Source organism: Notechis scutatus, chromosome 4 (genome assembly GCF_049901735.1).
Source record: "Notechis scutatus isolate UNSWTSFEM ecotype Mainland chromosome 4, rNotScu1.2, whole genome shotgun sequence".
NCBI lineage: Eukaryota > Metazoa > Chordata > Lepidosauria > Squamata > Elapidae > Notechis > Notechis scutatus.
Window position 1 is genome coordinate 87,284,114 of NC_142012.1, and position 17,959 is coordinate 87,302,072.

At 39.5% G+C, this 17,959-nt stretch overlaps 1 protein-coding gene across 1 annotated transcript in view; it reads right to left on the reverse strand.

The window, feature by feature from the left end:
* Positions 1–17,959, reverse strand: part of CTNNA3 (catenin alpha 3) — a 767,102-nt gene that overhangs the window by 320,837 nt on the left and 428,306 nt on the right. Inside the window, exon 9 of the mRNA XM_026672790.2 lies at positions 16,753–16,905. Within this exon, the coding sequence (XP_026528575.2) occupies positions 16,753–16,905 (153 nt within the window). The remainder of the gene's footprint in view (positions 1–16,752; positions 16,906–17,959) is intronic.

Here is a 17,959-nt window from a genome sequence, read left to right on the forward strand (position 1 = left end):
AGCACACGGAAAACAGATTTGTGGAGTCCATTAAGTCCTGAGAGACTCCAAAACAACCTGTACTATTATAATTCATTGTTTTCTGAGACCAGGAGTGAGTAAGAAATAGCTGAAAGTGCCATATTTTTCAAACATTTGCATTATTTGAAGCAAGCCCCCAGATGTTTAGAAATCACTTAATTTGAAATATCCAATAACTCTGCTCCACTTGCCCAGAACAAAGATGTCAAGGGAAACAAGTCTGTTATGTTAGCTAGTTCTGTTTTTTCAAGAAACTGTCTGCCAAAATCAATCACAACTTAGTAAACACTTTTTCCAAATTCAAATGGATGAAACACAATCAAGTAAAGGTGTCTGGTGACTGGCAGCATCATAATTTTGAATATATATTGGTTAAGTGAGTTGGGGCTGGTTCAGTTGCCTAAATGTTTTAATTCACATAATTCCACCAGGAAGTCTAATTTTGTTGAATTTTCAAATTGTGGAATTTTTTCATGATGTTACACTCTTATAATTCTAAAATTTAAAATAGGATTAGTGCAGGGATGTCAAACTCAAGTTCATTGAGGGCCACATCAGGAATTTTGTTTAACCTCTCAGGGGGACAAAATGGGTGTGGCTAGGATGGGCGTGGCCAACATGACATCACTTGTGTTGGGTAGCGTCTGTGATGGCCCAAGTGCTCTGCCAGCAAAAACGGGTTCCCAAGCTCTGTTTTTGGCTGTGATGGCCTCCTGCAATCCTCTGCCAGCGAAAACGGAGCTCGGGAGGGCTGCATATGGCCCTCACAAGCCTTTTTTCCTGTCAGAGGCACCACAGGCTGGTCCCTCGCTATTTCCAGGGTGGCCCCACAGGCCAAATCTAAGCACCCCGTGGGCCAGATCTGGCCCCTGGGCTTTGAGTTTGACATCCCTGGATTAATGGAAAGGTAAGCAGGAGTACCCACAGGTGATCAGAAAAGTCAAGTCAAGTTGATGGCTGCAGCTACACAATCAAAGACCCAGATGTAAAAAAAGAGGAAGAATATTAATTCTGTTGGAATGTCCATCACTTTGATTAAATTTCCCACCCTATCCCATGCCTTTGCTGGCAAGATTAGATCATTCTGCATATCATAAATTGAGAATAGCGGGTAGAGGGAATGTTGGAAATGTGATCTTCTCAAATGTAGTGATAGAGATCGGCAACCATTCTTCAGATCAATCAGCTGGAGGCCTCTCCTAGCTCAGAATATTGGCTCAAGTCTGCAGTTTTATACAAACTGACCTGATTTGCTGGACAAATACTCAAATTAGAGCCAGTGATAATTTTTACCTCATTTTTATATTTTCTGCTTCTAGTTTCACAAAAGTACTAAAGTACATATCTTGAATAAAAAGTACTCAAAAATAACATAAACTGTTTTATTTTTAAATCACAGATTGAGGTGCGTGTTGGACATGGAAAATGACATAGAAATAAACAGCTCTCTCCTGTCTATTCTTAGCATCCAATTTTGATGTCAAGACTGTGGTTCCTCGTAGCATACTACACACCACTGAAAGGAAGAGTCAATATTTATTTATTTAGTTATTTATCTCTTGCATTTACATCATTCAAAGTGGCAAACATACCGAACACTCCTTCCCCCTCCTATTTTCCCAACAACAACAACCCTGGAAGGTGAGTGGAGCAGAGAGAGAGAGTGACTGGTCCAAGGTAGTTCTGGTGAACATTTGGCCCTGCCTACCCACCCTTGCTCTTTCCTGTGCTTTATTTTCTGGTTTATTAGCACAGCTGATTCACGCAGCAGAGCAGTTTGCCACGCATCAGCTGTTTTACTCACCGGGGATGCAGCAGAAGGTAAGTAATTGAGTTGAAAACGGGCTTTTTAAAATGTAGAGCACGCGCACAAAGCGCGCTCACCAAACCAGTTGTTATACCGATTGAAACCCCTTTTTGTCATACCTAAAGTGGAACTAGAAGTCACAGTCTCCTGGCTTCTAGTTTGGTGCCTTAACTACTCAACTTTTTCCATGTGTGGATTATATCAGCTGGATGAAATCAATATACATCCTAATTTTGTACAACTGATGTTGCAGCTTAAATTGCAAACACCTCTGCATACCTTGCAGCATTTTACATTTTTATCTTACTGTATGTTGTGAGATGTCTGATGACAAATGTCTACGAAGATGGTTATACTTTCAGAAGTAGTCTATGTTATGTTTATGTCTATTTCTTTTTGGTAGTTCTTGCTGTAATAATTTTTTGACCTTGTGATCAATGAGGCTCACTTGTGTTTTTTCTCCCTATACCCAGAGTGATATATACTATATATTCAGCTTGAGAGAATTTTTAATTTCCTTTTCCTATTATTTGACCAACCTAAATGAGTGTGTGTAATGGCTCTTTGAAGTTTTAATTCAGAGTCCAGTAATTACATCAGTTTATTATTATAAAAGTTTATTATTATAAGAAGGCAGCCCCTAATGATGTTTTCATTCAGGATATCACAACTTCAGTATTTCTGCCGGTAAGGCAGTGAAAGCGTCTCAAAAGTTCAGCTCACTAATCAATCGTTTTTTTAAAATGCTCTATCAAAAGGTCAGTAAAGGTCTCCAGTTTGTTTTTCTTGTGTTTTATTTTGTGCTCTTCTTCAGCAAGGAATCCTGATGTAAGGATTCATCTGCTTCGTTTCCCCAAGAATCATTTTAAAGCTTTTGCTTTATAAATGTGGGCTAGATTTTCCCTGAATTAGTTGAAGCTGCTAATTGGACTGGGCTCCATTCCAGCTGAAGAAACTAGGCTGCGCTGATTATTCAATTCTGAATTATTCCATTTCTTGTTAGTCTAGAGTGGGTTGCAATGTAAATTTAGCACACAGAGAAACCTGTTCAATGACTTCAGTATTCACCACTGCAGGCTTTTCTACTCTATACCACAGTCTGAACACACAGTTGCTTTATGTCTGCTACATTGCCTACATTTCTGAAGGTTGGAGGTGACCAAGGGAAGGTTTATAATTTTCAAATCTCTGGTCTGGGTTCACATACTACACAAGTACTAAACCATTATTTTGTCAACTCAGGTTTGTTGATTAATCACATTTGAGGGATCCCATTTATCAACTAAGACATATCAACAGTAGTGCACAAACCAAAATGTCAAGGTTTAAACAATAGACAAAATTAAAGCCAAACCAACTCTTTCCATTTTAGCATGTTATGTGTTGATAATGTCTTGAGGGCACGATTTTACCATACCTGGTAGAATAATAGCAACATGAGCTATTATTTTAATTCTACTTAATTTTGTTTAACCCAATTGGACTTTTTGTATGTTTTATTTTTAATAATTAAAATAATGCCAGAAGGAGTATCATGTATATATATGCTTCCCTTTATTTCTGGAAGAAAAGCAGGATATACATCTAATAAAAGAATAAAGAAATACATTTTATCGCTCAACATGTTAACATTTCCAAACTAGAAATGGCACTGCATGACTCAACACAGGGTCTGGGCTATAACCTATACAAAATCTTTAAACAAAACTGCATCTTTTAATTGCAGATAATAATTCAAACATTGGATAGTCAAATTAGAGGAGACACATCTTGAAGCAAACACTCCCCTTGCCAAGACTCATTTCAGGATCCACAGGGTAGCACCATTGGTATCTCCACCTACGGATCATGAATTTCTATGGGGAAATCACACAACTTTTGAATACTGCACTCAGAAAATGTTTAGCAGTCAACTACAACCAATATGGAGAGCTCCTAAATGCCCAAAAGAAGGTTATGGCGGTGCTTTTCTAAATCACAAGCAGATTTGCTGGCAACACCTCTTCAGCCACACATGCACCTTGAAATGTAACCCCAAATGCAGCCTCCATTTTTCAAGGAAAGAATTGTTGACTCAAATATATGTAGACATCTCTCCTTTAGGAATGATGCAGAAGCTTCCATGTCCAGAACACTGGTAACCACACTTGTATACATATATTTATTTTAATTTGTTCAGTATTAATATGCAACATATTTGGAACAAAATATATTCTGTCTTTGCATAATCACCATATTCACATTCATCATTGTCTATTTTTGCCACCAAGGCCACTTTGGGTATAATGCAACAATAGTAAAATAGTACTACATTCATATTTATATGATAATTACATCAGAGGGATGTGGGTAAATGAAGTTTCTACAGAAATTATTGGATTCCTGATAAGGAAATCCACAAAGTCTGATATGATAGCCATTTTTAACATTCAAATTTTCTTTCTCATTCTTTTCTTTCCCAATGTAATTATATTATTACATTACCTTTTCAAATCTTAGTTAGTATTTCATTAAAAATGGCCTTTTAATCTTATGAGATAATCACATGGTTTTAAAGCTGCAGAAGCTATTTCAGTCTTTGCATAAATTATCAGTCACAGAAAAATAAAACCATTCAAGGAAAACATCCAACACTAATAAATGTATGAATAATGTACATCCTAATAAATGTACACAGAATATTTACAGGGAGTTTGTTTTTAAATAATAATAATGACATGGACTTGATCAAATATTTTTATGAAAGTAAGGGATACTAAAAACCAAGCAACAACAGACAAGGACAGAATTAAAAATTCTTTGCACAAAAGTACATATAAACATCTGCATAGTTTCCCAATATACATGATTCATTCATAGCTGCTTTTCTCATGGGCACCATTACAAATTTTGACTGTCAGAAAAAGCTCATTTCTTTCTCTGATCAAAATGAGAAGGCAACACAAGAGAGATATTATTTCATTTGCAGTAATTACCAAGACCAGATTTTAGTTTCACAGATGTTTTCACTTTGCTCACCTCATAGATTTCCTTGTAGCACAAAATACTATTAACAGTATTTTGAAGTTTTTATCGATTATTAATTTAACATATAAAAAATTGATCCCAGGAACATGGATCAGCACCTAAGAGAAGGAACCCTTTAGGCTGGGAAGAATTCGCAAATCAGTTTTAATCTGGTGCATTGGATGCAAATATCTCTACATTTTATTACAGACAACATTGCCTAATGTTTTCATTTCCCTGGATATTTTTTTGTAGATTGGACTAGATGCAATCTGATAACTTGGATTGGTAGACAAGGAAGTTAATGACCATGCACTATGCTTTAGACCAGGGGTGGGCAAACTACGGCCCGCGGGCCACATCCGGCCCGTTGGTCATTTTAATATGGCCCGCCTCTGGAAAAAAAAATTCCCCTCTGAAAAAAAAAAACCAGGGCCGGCCAAAAGAGACCCCGCGCCGCGCGCCAAAAAATCGCACACACAACATGGAACTGGGCAGCTGCTTCCCTGGTGGCGGGGCCGAGGCCGCCGCCTGGGGAACGCCCACTGCTTTCCCTCGCCAGGGCTGGGCGATGGCGTGTTGCCCTGCACCGCGTAGCCCCCGCCTGGCAGCGCGCTTCTCGGCTGGTCTCCTCCTCCTCGGCCATACAGAACAAACAGGCAGAGAAGGAGGAGACCAGCCGGCTGGTTGGGGGAAACTTTCTGTGCTGAAAGAGGCAGCTACTAATCTCCGGCTTTGCTCCGCTTCTCCAATGGTCCGGCACCACCCTGTTCTATGCGCCGGCTGCTCGGACTTGCTGGGCCTGACACATAGAACAGAGCATGCTGCAGGCATCTCGCGACAAGCCCCAGGACATGTGGTCACCTGCTGGCTGGCCGGGCTAGGCCGGGCTGGAAGAGGCACATTCTCCAGAAGGAAGAAAGCGTGCTCCGGGAGGGCGGGTGCCGGACAGGTGGGCAGATGTTCTGGGACCACTTAAAGGTTGACTTTAAGAGTGCCCCCATGGAAGAAGCTGAGCAAACGTAGTGGCGGCAGGGGTGACGGGGCATGTGTGTCCCTCCACAAGGAGTATGAAGGGAGGCAGAAAAAAGTAGGTGCCAAAGCCCTGGCTGTTACCTGGGAGGGGACCATGGAGGGACCCATCACATGCCCTTGTTGCCCCCGCTGCCTCTACTTTTGTTCTCGTTCTTGGCTTCTTGGGGCGCTCTTAAAGTCAATCTTTAAGAGCTGGAAGACGTTTTGTTAAGATTGCCACCAACTCATCGTTGGGAGAGGTGTAGCCCCTGAATACACGAGAAGTCTTGGGCAAAGTTCTCTGACTTTTAAAATGTATCCGTGCGGTGTTTGCCTCCCTTCATGCTCCTTGTGCATGCCGGGAGCACCTAACTGGAGCAAAAGAGAGCGAAATTGACTGCTATGAAATGAGCACCTTGGCTTCCCCTCTTGCTCCTCACAGTTGCCCTGAGCTGGTGCGGTTCTTTACTTGGGCAACCAGACGCCCGCAGCAGTGCCCGCAGCAGCAACAGGCAGTTCTGCCCGGGCTCCGCTCAGGTATCCGGCTGGGGCTGTCAGGAGTTGCTACGCCAGCGCAGCTCCGTGCGGCTCCAGTCCCGCGTTGCCTTGGGAAGGGAAAGGCAAAACCAGGAGCCGCTGAGCCTGAGCCTCCGGTACCGCTGCTGCCGTTGCAAAGCACCGCAGCGGCTCTTCCTTTTGCCTTTCCCTTCCCGAGGCAACGCGGGACTGGAGCCGCACAGAGCCGCGCCGGCGGTAGCAACTCCTGACTCAGGGGGCCTCCGAGGGGAGGGGAAGGAGGAGAAGAAGGGGGAAAGGGTGGGGGGGCGATTCCCAAAAAATCTTGTGCTGACCCGGCCCATCTGTCAAATTTTAAAAGTCAATGCGGCCCCCGAGCCAAAAAGTTTGCCCACCCCTGCTTTAGACCCAAAAAGTGATATTGATTGGCTGCATTTGCCAGGAACTGAAGAGGGTAGAGGACTCCTACAGGTGAAACAAACTGTGGAGGAAAAAAAACATGGCCTGAATGACTACATTAAGAAAAGCCAAGAATCTCTGCTGAAGAAGTCAATCAAAGGATGGTCCTTGAAAAGAACCAAGATGAAAGCTGGAATATAGAAAAGAAACTATTGAAAGCCAAAGAATACAGAGAGAAAAGTTGATAAAAAAATCGCACATGGAGTTGGTTAAGATTAGGAATGTTAAAGAAATAAATTGAAGGCTTTGTTTTAGTGGCTGAAGAACAAGCTTTCCAAATAATTGAGGGAAGGTGAAAATTCAGCATGAAACAAACAATAGCAAATTGTGCCTTTCTAGTGAAAAGGATGAAACAATTCACCATTTGATCAGAGGCTGCAACAAAATTTTACAAACTGACTACAAGCAGGATATGACTGACTTGCCGGGATCATTTGTTGAAAACTTTACAGAGTTCTGAATTAGAATGTAGTAAAAACTACAGGGACCATCACACCAAGAAGTTTTTGAATTAAGATCTTGTGTGGGTTAAGATCTTATGAGACTTTAAGACCCAAACAGAGAGGCATCTTGCTCATAACATGCCTGATATAGCAGCTACTGAAAAGAAAAAAGGTTCGTTGATGTTACTATAATAGGTGATGCAGGATTGAGGGAAAAGAATTGGAAAAAAAATACAAAATATCAGAACTTGCAAATTGAAGTTAAATGCTTATGGAAAAAGAAATCTGTTACTATACCAATAACAATTGGAGGCTTCAGAATGGTAGCTAAAAGACTTCATCGATATCTTAAAAATTTTAATTTTTCAGACTGAACACCCTAATTTTACAAAAACCACTCTGCTTGGCACTGCCTATTTTTTTAGGTACTATCTTAATAATTCTTTAGTCTTTGTTTAGGACTTGAATTATTAAGTTTTCAGTAGCGTCATGCCATGAATCTGAGGATTACCCAACAACAACAAGGAGCCTTGTCATTGGATGTGTGTGTGTTGGCTTGTGTGCTCTGTAGAAGGGCCAAGTTAAACTTGCTCCAAACCCACTTAACTATGGTGAAAACACATCAAGTGTATTCTATACCAGATCGAGTATCACCTGGCTCAACAAGACTCGCATTGAATATTATGATTCCTGGGTGTTCAGCAAAAATATATGCCACAGGGCTTAGTTTCCTCTGCTCAGCAACCAGGGCATGGGAAGACAAACAAACAAAATGAAAAATCTGGACAAAGGAAAAAAATTACTCAATTATGGGAAGTTTATTTTAGATCTGAGACAACAAAATGTGGGTTTCAAAATTGCAAGTTCAGGATTTGGAAAGAGAGTCACCTGGATATGGAAATCAATAAACAAAGACTTTTGGATCAAAAGTGTGTTATTCTGAAGCACAAGTTCTTCACTAATGCAGAATTACAAGAGATTGCAAGAAGAGCAGCGCAAGATGTAACTGATAATAGAGGTAATTTAGAAGTGGAGCAACAAGTAGTGAAGAAAAGGAAAGAAATCAGAGAAGTGGATGAGGAACAAGAAGAAAGAGTTGGATTAGTTCTTGAAGAACCAACAACCAGAGCTGAAGTAGCTGAGAAAATTAAGACTCAGATGGAAAACATGAAAAGAATTTGATTGGTAATACTGAATCAAGTTAGTAAGAGAAGTTTGGCTAAATTATTGAAGAATGTAAATGAAGCTGCCTAGACTATTCCAACAGAAACATTAGTACAAAAAAAAAACAGCTAATGCATGCAGCAGCTTATGTTAGTACTAAAGAATTATGCTTGAAAACTGAAAAGGACAAAGCAATTAGGAAGGGAAAACCAAAATGGAAAATCTGTCTGGAGTTAAAAATAAAGAGAATTCAATCGGATTTAAGTAATTTGAAGAATTTGTGTCAAGGAAACCTAAACAATAAAAAAGATCAGAATTAACCTAACAAGATATGACCTGGAAAATAAGGAAATTGTAGTTGTGTTTGAAGAGCTGAAATAAATAGTTATGCCTATTGCAGAGAAAATAAAACAATATGATAACCGAATAATACAATTTCAGGAAAATTCACAATTTTGAGCAAACCAGCATCATTTCTATAAGACCCTTGAAAGTGGACACGGTGCTGCCACAAGTGAAAAACCTAACAAATAATATATCCTGAAATGTTGGAAGAACTTATGCAAAAACAACAAGAAGCACAATAAGAATGCAATATGAATCAAGCAGGTTGAAAGCATTGAAAAAATGAGAATAGAGTGGAAGATGTCCACATAACAAAAGAAATAGCACAAAAACAAGCACAGAAATTCAACTACTGGAGTGCCTCTAGTTTAGATGAGCTGCATGGATTCTGATTGAAATCACTAACAAGTTTGCATGCAAGATTAGCAAATCAGATGAATCAGGTTCCAGAAATACCAGACAGTGGAAAATAGCTAACAATTGGAAAAACCTTTTTGATTCAGAAGGATGCAGAAAAAGGAAATAAACCTAAAAATTACAGGTCAATCACTTGTCTGCCAACAGCATATAAATTATTTAAAGGCATTTTTGCAAACCAAATTTATGAATATCTAGAAAACAAGGATTTGCTACCTATGGAACAGAAAGTGTTCCGCAAAAATTGAAGAAGAACCAAAGGCCAACTGATGATTGATAAAATGGTTTTGAAGAATTCAAAGAAAACACAAACAGATTTGTTCATGGCCTGGATTGATTATAAGAAAGCACTTTGATTCTGTTCCACAAAGATGGATTGAGAAATGTTTAGACGTTTTTGGAATTAGCAGTAATATCCAGAAATTCATGAAGACTTCCATGAAGCTATGACAAACTAAGATGATGGCCTATGAAGAAGAACTCAGGGTAGCTAAAATCAAATGAGGAATCTTCCAAGGAGATTGATTGTCACTCTGGTATATGTACTTTCGATAATGCCACTAAGAAGCATTTTGAATGAAACAAACTGTAGTTGTGAATTGGCTAAAAAAGGGTTGAAAATTTCCTATTTGATCTATTGGTTCTAATAGTTTTCCTTTCTTTTAACTAGATAAGCTACCCAGAAACATTTTGGAGTCAGGCAGCCTTCTAAATCTAAATAAATAAATAAAATTGTAATGTTAGTTTTCAGTGTGTGTATAGAACAATGCCTTCCAAACAAAAAATGCTTCTTCATATGAATGATTTTTATTCATCTGTATTGCCCTTTTCCTTTTTACTTTTAATTCTGCCAACAACCATTTGGATCCTTTCATTATATCAATAAATTTTATAATTTGTATGTCAAAGATCTTCTTGTGTGACTGCTTAGTTGAGAGTATTTTACAAGTGATGTACTTCTAACTGATTAGATGACATAGAACTGCTATCTAATTAATTCCCTGGCAAGCTAAGCACTCTTATTTACTGAAAATGCCCTCAGTATCATTAATCACATAGTGGCTCAGAAATACATATAAATAGTAAGCCATATCATCAAACTTTTAAATAAAACTTTCTTATAGCTGTGCAAGAAAATAACAATAACACCTACTGGTAAGCTAAATTATAATCACTCTTATTACTTAAAATATTCTTAGAGGAATTCTTAGAGGAACATAAGAATTTATCTGAACCAACACTAGCAGGATTGGAATAGCCCTCAGCTATCTTTTTATTTGATTAAAATGAAAGCAGCAATTATCTTTAAAAGAAAGGCCATCTATCACATATATACACATTACTCAATACCAGTGAGAGATTCCTAAATAAAATTCACATGTCTTGAACAATCAGAATAATTCATTTACAACTCTATATATTTAAAAGAATATTTATCTGTGGATGGTTTAATGGCCGGCTTAGGAACCCTTGCCATTCTGCTTGCAAAAATAAAATAAGGATGCCAAGTTTCTTACCTACATATGCCAGAACATCCCAAGCTACTCTGAGTTGGGGGGCGGGGGGCAACAATGGCCCCTTTATGATCCATGGACATCAATTCAAATGGAGTTGAGGTCCATAGGTCATAAAGGGCCATAGTTGCTGACCCCTGGCCTAAGAGATGATATAATTGCTTTTCTCTGTGGCATTTTTCTCTTTTGGAATAAGAGAAACCAACTAAGCCACGCCCACAGAACCGGTTGTTAAAAAATTAGAATCCCACCCCTGCCCTGTTTCCATTATCTGGTTTTTTTTAATGGTCCCAGTCCCTCTAACCCTGGATCACATTGATGCCATTTCACATGTATAACTTTTAAGAACTGGATTTAACAAAATAGGAAGCAAATTAAGTGCATTAAGAAAAAAACTCTGACCTCTCCTCCTTCAGAGTATCACAGCATCGCTGACCTATCCTTCGCTCCTCTTCTTCTCCTTTTAATGATCATTATGATTTGTTCCTTTATTATTGGTGAAAAAATAACCCCTTGCCCTTTGCACAAAGAGTTTGATTTCACAAAGTATAGTAAAAACTGGTGTATAAAGTTCTGTTAGAACAAGCACCAGTTTCCAGGGGCTCAATGTTTTCAGCTGCTTGTCTGCAAATTCTACTAAATCCTCCTTCCCAAACTTTCACTGTGAGATTTTTCCCTTTCTCTCTCTTGCTCTAGTGTAGCTGTCTCTAATCTATCTCAATTTAATCTACCTATCTGGCAAGCAGGTCCCCAGGTTGCAAATTCCTGAATTAGCTACTTTGTGATGTTCCCGATGCCTTTATTGTTAAGGATTTTTTCTTCCCATAGATCCTGTATAATATTTACTAACCATTAAGAGGACAAATGTATTCACAGTGCATTTTCCAGTATTCTACCCATTATGGACAAGTTGCAGAAAGGTGTTTCACCAGAAACCTAACAGTAAGCATCTATATCCAATAAACACAAAAGAGTATTATTTACAATTTTATAATGTATGCAACAGCATTAGATAAGTCAGTAATTGTAGTAGCAGCAGTTATAGTGCTTCCTAATTGTAGTTGAAGCAGTAAAACAGAAATAAAAGATTAAGTAAAGAAATAAATTGATAAAATGAACGAATAAATGTGCGCTAAAACAGAAAGTAGAAAATGCAGGTGTGCAAGAAGATATATGGGTGGTAAATTTGCTAAAGTGCTAACTTCCTATTTATAACTTATCATTAAAGAAAATGTAAATGCATGCAAAAGCATTTTCATCAAAAAGATGAACAAACTTCAAAATTTTCAAAGAAAATATGGGATACAGCTGTTTATGTTTTGTTGAAGTTTCTAATGTTTCTAATACTATTTGTATTCACATGGTCTTGCAGTGAAACTTATTTTTAGGATGCATAATTTAAAACCAACTTTTCAAACATACACAAAAGTTCAATGTTTATGAGCTCAAATTCAATTAAAGACTTTTGTACAAGTTGTACTTCAACTGAAAACACTAAAGTCAAATGTTTCAGGCCTTCTTATCATAAGCTGTTTTGGCTTTTCAGGAACTCTTTGGAAGAGAGTTTACAAAGGTCACCCATAGTAGTACTGGATAACCAAATTTTTCATGATTTTTCTCTTTCATTATATTTCTCATAAGAAGAAGGGATTTCTTTCTTTTTCTTTTCTCACAACATTAGGATACAATTGAGTTATACTGAGTTCCTAAATATAAATGAGATGAATCTCATTCTCTATTCAGCCCAGATTTATGTAGCAACAAAATGTATCCTAAACTTGCCCTCTATCTTAGTTTGTTGCAGAACGGTTGATTTGTTAGGTCTGGTTGGTCCACTTTTGTTTTCATCCATATTTACTCAGATTAGATCACTTTGCTTGCAGCTTAGTAAAGCATTTCCATACTTGGCTCTGATTTTTTTTCCAGGAGAAATTAACAAGCTTAGGCTGAAGACCAGCACGCACATTAACAAATACTCAGTCTGAAGCAGTGCATTAATTTTGAGCAATTTCCCAGACTTTAAAAGCCTCATTTTGAATATGATGCGGGCAAGGGTAAAACATCTATGTGTTTTTTTAAAAAATAACTCATGCCATTTCAAGTGGCAGCTTGGCGGCATCTGCAGCCATATTATTCAGCCAGACTGTCACTAAGAATTTCATCAATAAAACACATACCATCAAAATTAAGACTGCAGAAATCTAGGCAGCCAGCCAGGAGATGGCAACAAAGACATTTTTAAAACACTATTTCCTACCTTCTAGTGGCCATTCCAAATACTGCAGCCCAAGAATGATAATCCCATTAAAATATAATCTGACAGTGTTTTTCAAATTTGGCGATTTTAAGATGTATGGTGTTCAACACCTAGAATTTCCCACTTCTTAAAAGTTGCTAAAATGGAAAAGCACTGATCTAAGTCATGATATAAACTATTCTAGTATTCTCCTATAGTTTGAACCAACCACCTATTCTGACCCAAGCTTTGTTCAAATCAAAGAAACACAAAGTATATATAAAAGCAAATCTTTTTAATGCATCTCTGTGAATTCTGTTCATTCACAGCAAAGAGTCATTAAAACTAATTGTCCCAGATAAGAGCAAGCCCTTTCAAGGTTGTGAAAGGCTGCCAAGAAAACAAGAGTAGTTGCAGAGAAATATCCAAAGCCAAAAGTCTCCAAAAACAAACCAGAATAAACAGGACTTCCAAAAGAACTTTGAGTTGAAAGAACTTCTTTGCTTCCTGCAAAGAAGCCAACCCTAAAGGCTGGCTTTTATCCCTTATGGGAGGAGCCATCACCTTGCAGCCTTACTCCTGAGTCGCCCATGCTGCTTCAGCTGCTCTTTCCTTCGAGCAACCCTGTGCGCATGCGCACTGAGCACAGGCACCCCGGGGTCGTCTTCATCACTGCTGCCAGACTCCACAAGCTCCGAAGGCAGCACCCCACTCTCCAATAGTCCTGGCCGCATCCTTGCATCACACGCAAGCCCCTCATCCAAGTCCTCAGTGTCAGAGACCTCAACCGTCCACACCTGCCGGCGAACCACAACACCACCATAATTCAGTGCTACCAGGAAGTGATAAGAATTGTACTACGTATATTTTCTTCTATTGGTAAGAATTCCTAACCTACTGTTCCTGAGGAACCAGTTTGAAGAAAAACAGAACAAAACAAAAAAGATTCTGCTTACAGAACACCCTGTTTGCAAATTTTCCCCTCACCGCCAGAAAGTAATGAATGATTATGAACCATGTTTCAAAAGCACAATTCTTCATTTACATGCATAGACATCACCTCTATAATAATGGTATTTATTTTAAGTCAACTGAATAATTCCTTTTCTTTCCCTGTTTAATGCAATGCTACAAATTACAAAATCACTCAGATATTCAGATATCGTACTACAGTACTGAAAAGATAATTACACCAGCTTGTACAGTAAAAAAGGCATGGATGCTAATAAAGAGCCAATGAGTACCAGAAGAAAAATATTTTGTTGAATTAAAATCAATATTATTTGAATTATTTTTCTGCACATGCAGGTACATACACATGAACATAAAAATACCACTTTGTGACATCATACTCTTCAACTCCCTAAACAAGTATACTATACTGAATATGCTAACAACAGAAAACATATAGTTTTATAATTAATATTAAAGTAAAATAGCATCACAATGTTTTTTCCAATGTATTTTGACATTTGCATTACCTAAGCAAAGTCAAATTTATTCCTCATATGAAATTATATACTTTGGTAAATTTTCCACCCAGCCATAAATAATTCGATAGATACAGATCAGTTTTTGAAGTTCAGAGTGGAAATAATCAGGTCTCCTAATTGCTCAAAAGAAGTGCTTTCAATACCAAAGAATGTTTTGGCCACATTGTATGCTTTGGCCACCACTGTAAAGAAACCTCCTGGCGAAGTATTAAAAGGCTCAACTGTTCTTTCTTTTGACCAGTGTTGAATGGAATAGACCATTGGGGATCAGGCAATAAATTAATCAAGAAGTCTTGACAAAATGATTTTCCATGGGAGTCCTACTTTCAGTTTAGGCCTTTGGATAATTGTGGCTTATATTTATTTATTTTCCCACATTGCCCAGAGTTAATGGTGCATCAGGGCACTGGTGTTAAAATAGTAGCTACATGTACTTGGCCAATTGATTCAAAACATTAGGGTGAATTTCTCCACCCAGATGGAGATCAGTCTCAGGCATCAGCAGTGGTCCATAATTGCTTTGTATCTGAGATAGATAGTAGGATTCCATCAAGAAACAATATCAATGCTGAATTTTTGGAATCTGTCTAATTCTAACTAATCCCCTTGAGGAAAAGGGTTTATGAATCAGCTATAGCAGGGGTGTCAAACTAAAGGCCTGGGGCCTGAATCCAGCCCATGAGATGCTTAGATCTGACCTTCAGAAAGAGCCAAGGACTGGCCTGCCATGCCTTTGCCAGCAAAAATGGCACTTGGGAGACTACAACGGCCTCCTGCAGCCCTCTGCCAACAAAAATGGAGCTCAGGGTGGCCCTTCTGAGCTCCATTTTTCGCTGGCAGAGGGTTGCAGGAGGCCGTCGCAGCCTCCCAAGTGCCATTTTTGCTGGCAGAGCGCTTGGGCCGCCACAGGCACCCCTGACACAAGTGATGTCCAGCTGGACACACCCACCCTGGCCACGCCCACCCAGCCCCCAAGGTCAAACACAATCCTGATGCGGCCCTCAATGAAATTGAATTTGACACCCTTGAGCTATAGTAATTAGGTAGCCCTTAGGTCAGCAGTCGCCAACCGGTGGGCCGTGGCCCACTGGTGGGCTGTGGGAAAATTTTGGTGGGCCGCAGAGAAATCTCACCCCCAGAGCACCCCCCAAAAGCAATTAATCCAGGCTGCGCAGAAACACAAGGCTGCTCAGCCCACATGGCCCACGGGAACCCTCTTCGCCCACTCACTCCTTACCCGGTAAACTTGTCTGCTAAGTTGCTATTTTTCCTTTTTCCGACCATCATCTGTTCTGCTGTGCCAGGAGATTTAGATTAGCTGGGAAGCATGAAATGGTTGGATTTCTTGCTTTCTAGCTAAGCACAGCCGAATCTCCCTTAGGACTGAAGGTTTGCTTGCAAGCAAATTCAGTGCAGACTCACGGCAAGCAAATTTGAGAGACTGAGCTAGCCGATGGCAGATAGATAGATCACTGAATGATTCTGTGAGCAACTCAATCTGCCTGCTTGCCTGATTTTGGATAAAAGTTGCTTTTTTATATAAAAAATTCAATATTTACATACATGGTGTATTGTGAGTTAATTTTATGAGTTTGCTTGCAAGCAAATTTTATGTGACAGACTGAGCTAGCCTATGGCAGATAGATAGATTTCTGAATGAATCTGTGATTCTGTGAACAACTCAATCTGCCTGCATGCTTTGCCTGATTTTGGGTAAAAGTTGCTCTTTTTTATAAAAAAAAATCAATATTTATATAAATATTTATAATATTTACATACAAGCCATGCCCAGCCAGTCACGTGACCACCAAGCCACACCCACAAATTAGGCCATGCCTACAAAACCAGTTAGTGGTCCCTGGGATCTAAAATTATGAGTTAGGTGGTCCCTGAGGTCCAAAAGGTTGGCGACCCCTGCCTTAGGAAGTAAATAACACATAATGACAACTTAACTACAGTGTATGGTTTAAATGAAAGCAACAACAAAAGTTGCAGAATGCTAAAACGAGAACTATCACAACTTCTGGGTGAAATGAAATAAGTCGATACCAAAACACGTAAAACAATAAATCCTGCTAAGAAAAAACAAATATATGTATAATATAGACATATAATATATTTGCATAAGTGCACCATTGTGCCTACCATCCCTGTCCTATTGTCCCCATTTATTCGTACCTGTTTCCTGAATTCTTACTCATGTTTATACTTATACCTATTATCTTATAAGCGATTGACAAATCAGATAAATAAAATAAATAAATAATCCTTAGTCCATTGTATGCTGTATATTACAGAGTATTTCTATCAGCCTCACCTCAATAAGTCTCTGTGCATGCTCTGAAAATATTGCAGCATATTCTTTGATTTCTTTTTCATGGCCACTTTTAGCAGCTTCGGTGAGCACTAGAAGTGGCACAGTCGTGTCCATGAAGGAGTCCGAGATATGATCAATTATTGCTTTGCGAAGCTGCAAACAAAAAAACCCATTATCAATTTAAAAAAAAAACATCTTTACATATTACTTTAGCATTTTCAGCGAAGTGCAATCTAAAATCTACACATAAGTACAACCTTTAACACTATGGAGCCAATTACTGTCAAACAGTTCTGGGTCAGGGAGGAGCAATCTACATCCCAAGTCATACAGGCAGTACATTGCTCCATTTTACAACCTTTCTTGCCACGGTTGTTAAGTGAAATCACTTCCGTTGTTAAGTTAGTAGCATGGTTGTTAAGTGAATCTGTCTTCCCCATTGACCTTGCTTGTCAGAAGATCACAAAATGTGATCGCATTATCTTGGGATATTGCAACCGTCATAAATATGAGTCAGTTGCCAAGTGGCTGAATTTTGATCATGTGAACATGGGGATGCTGCAACGGTCATAAGTATGAAAACTGCTCAAAAGTCACTTTTTCAGTGCCATTGTAACTTCAAACAGTCACTAAGTCAGAAGTGGTATTCAGCAGGTTCTGACCAGTTCTGGAGAACCGGTAGCGGAAATTTTGAGTGGTTCGAAGAACCAGTAAATACCACCTCTGACTGGCCCTGACCCCCTCTATTCTCTGCCTCCCATTGAGTCCCAGCTGATCAGCTGGGTCTTCTTTGGTTGCCCTGGACAGGAGAACGGAGCCAGAAAGCAGGTTAGTGGGGTGGGGTGGGAATGGGGATTTTGTAGTAACCTTCCCCCAGGTGTGGGGAGGGAATGGAGATTTTTCAGTATCCTTCCCCTGCCACGGCCACCAAGCCATGCCACGCCACCAAGCCATGCCACGCCCACCAAGCCATGCCACGCCCACCAAGCCATGCCATGCCCACCAAGCCATGCCATGCCCACCAAGCCATGTCACGCCTACCAAGCCATGCCACACCCCAAGCCATGCCACCCACCAAGCCATGCCATGCCCACCAAGCCATGCCACGCCCCATGCCACCAGCCATGCCACGCCCACCAAGCCATGCCACACCCACCAAGCCACCACGCCCACCAAGCGGTAGTAAAAAAAAATTGAATCCCACCAC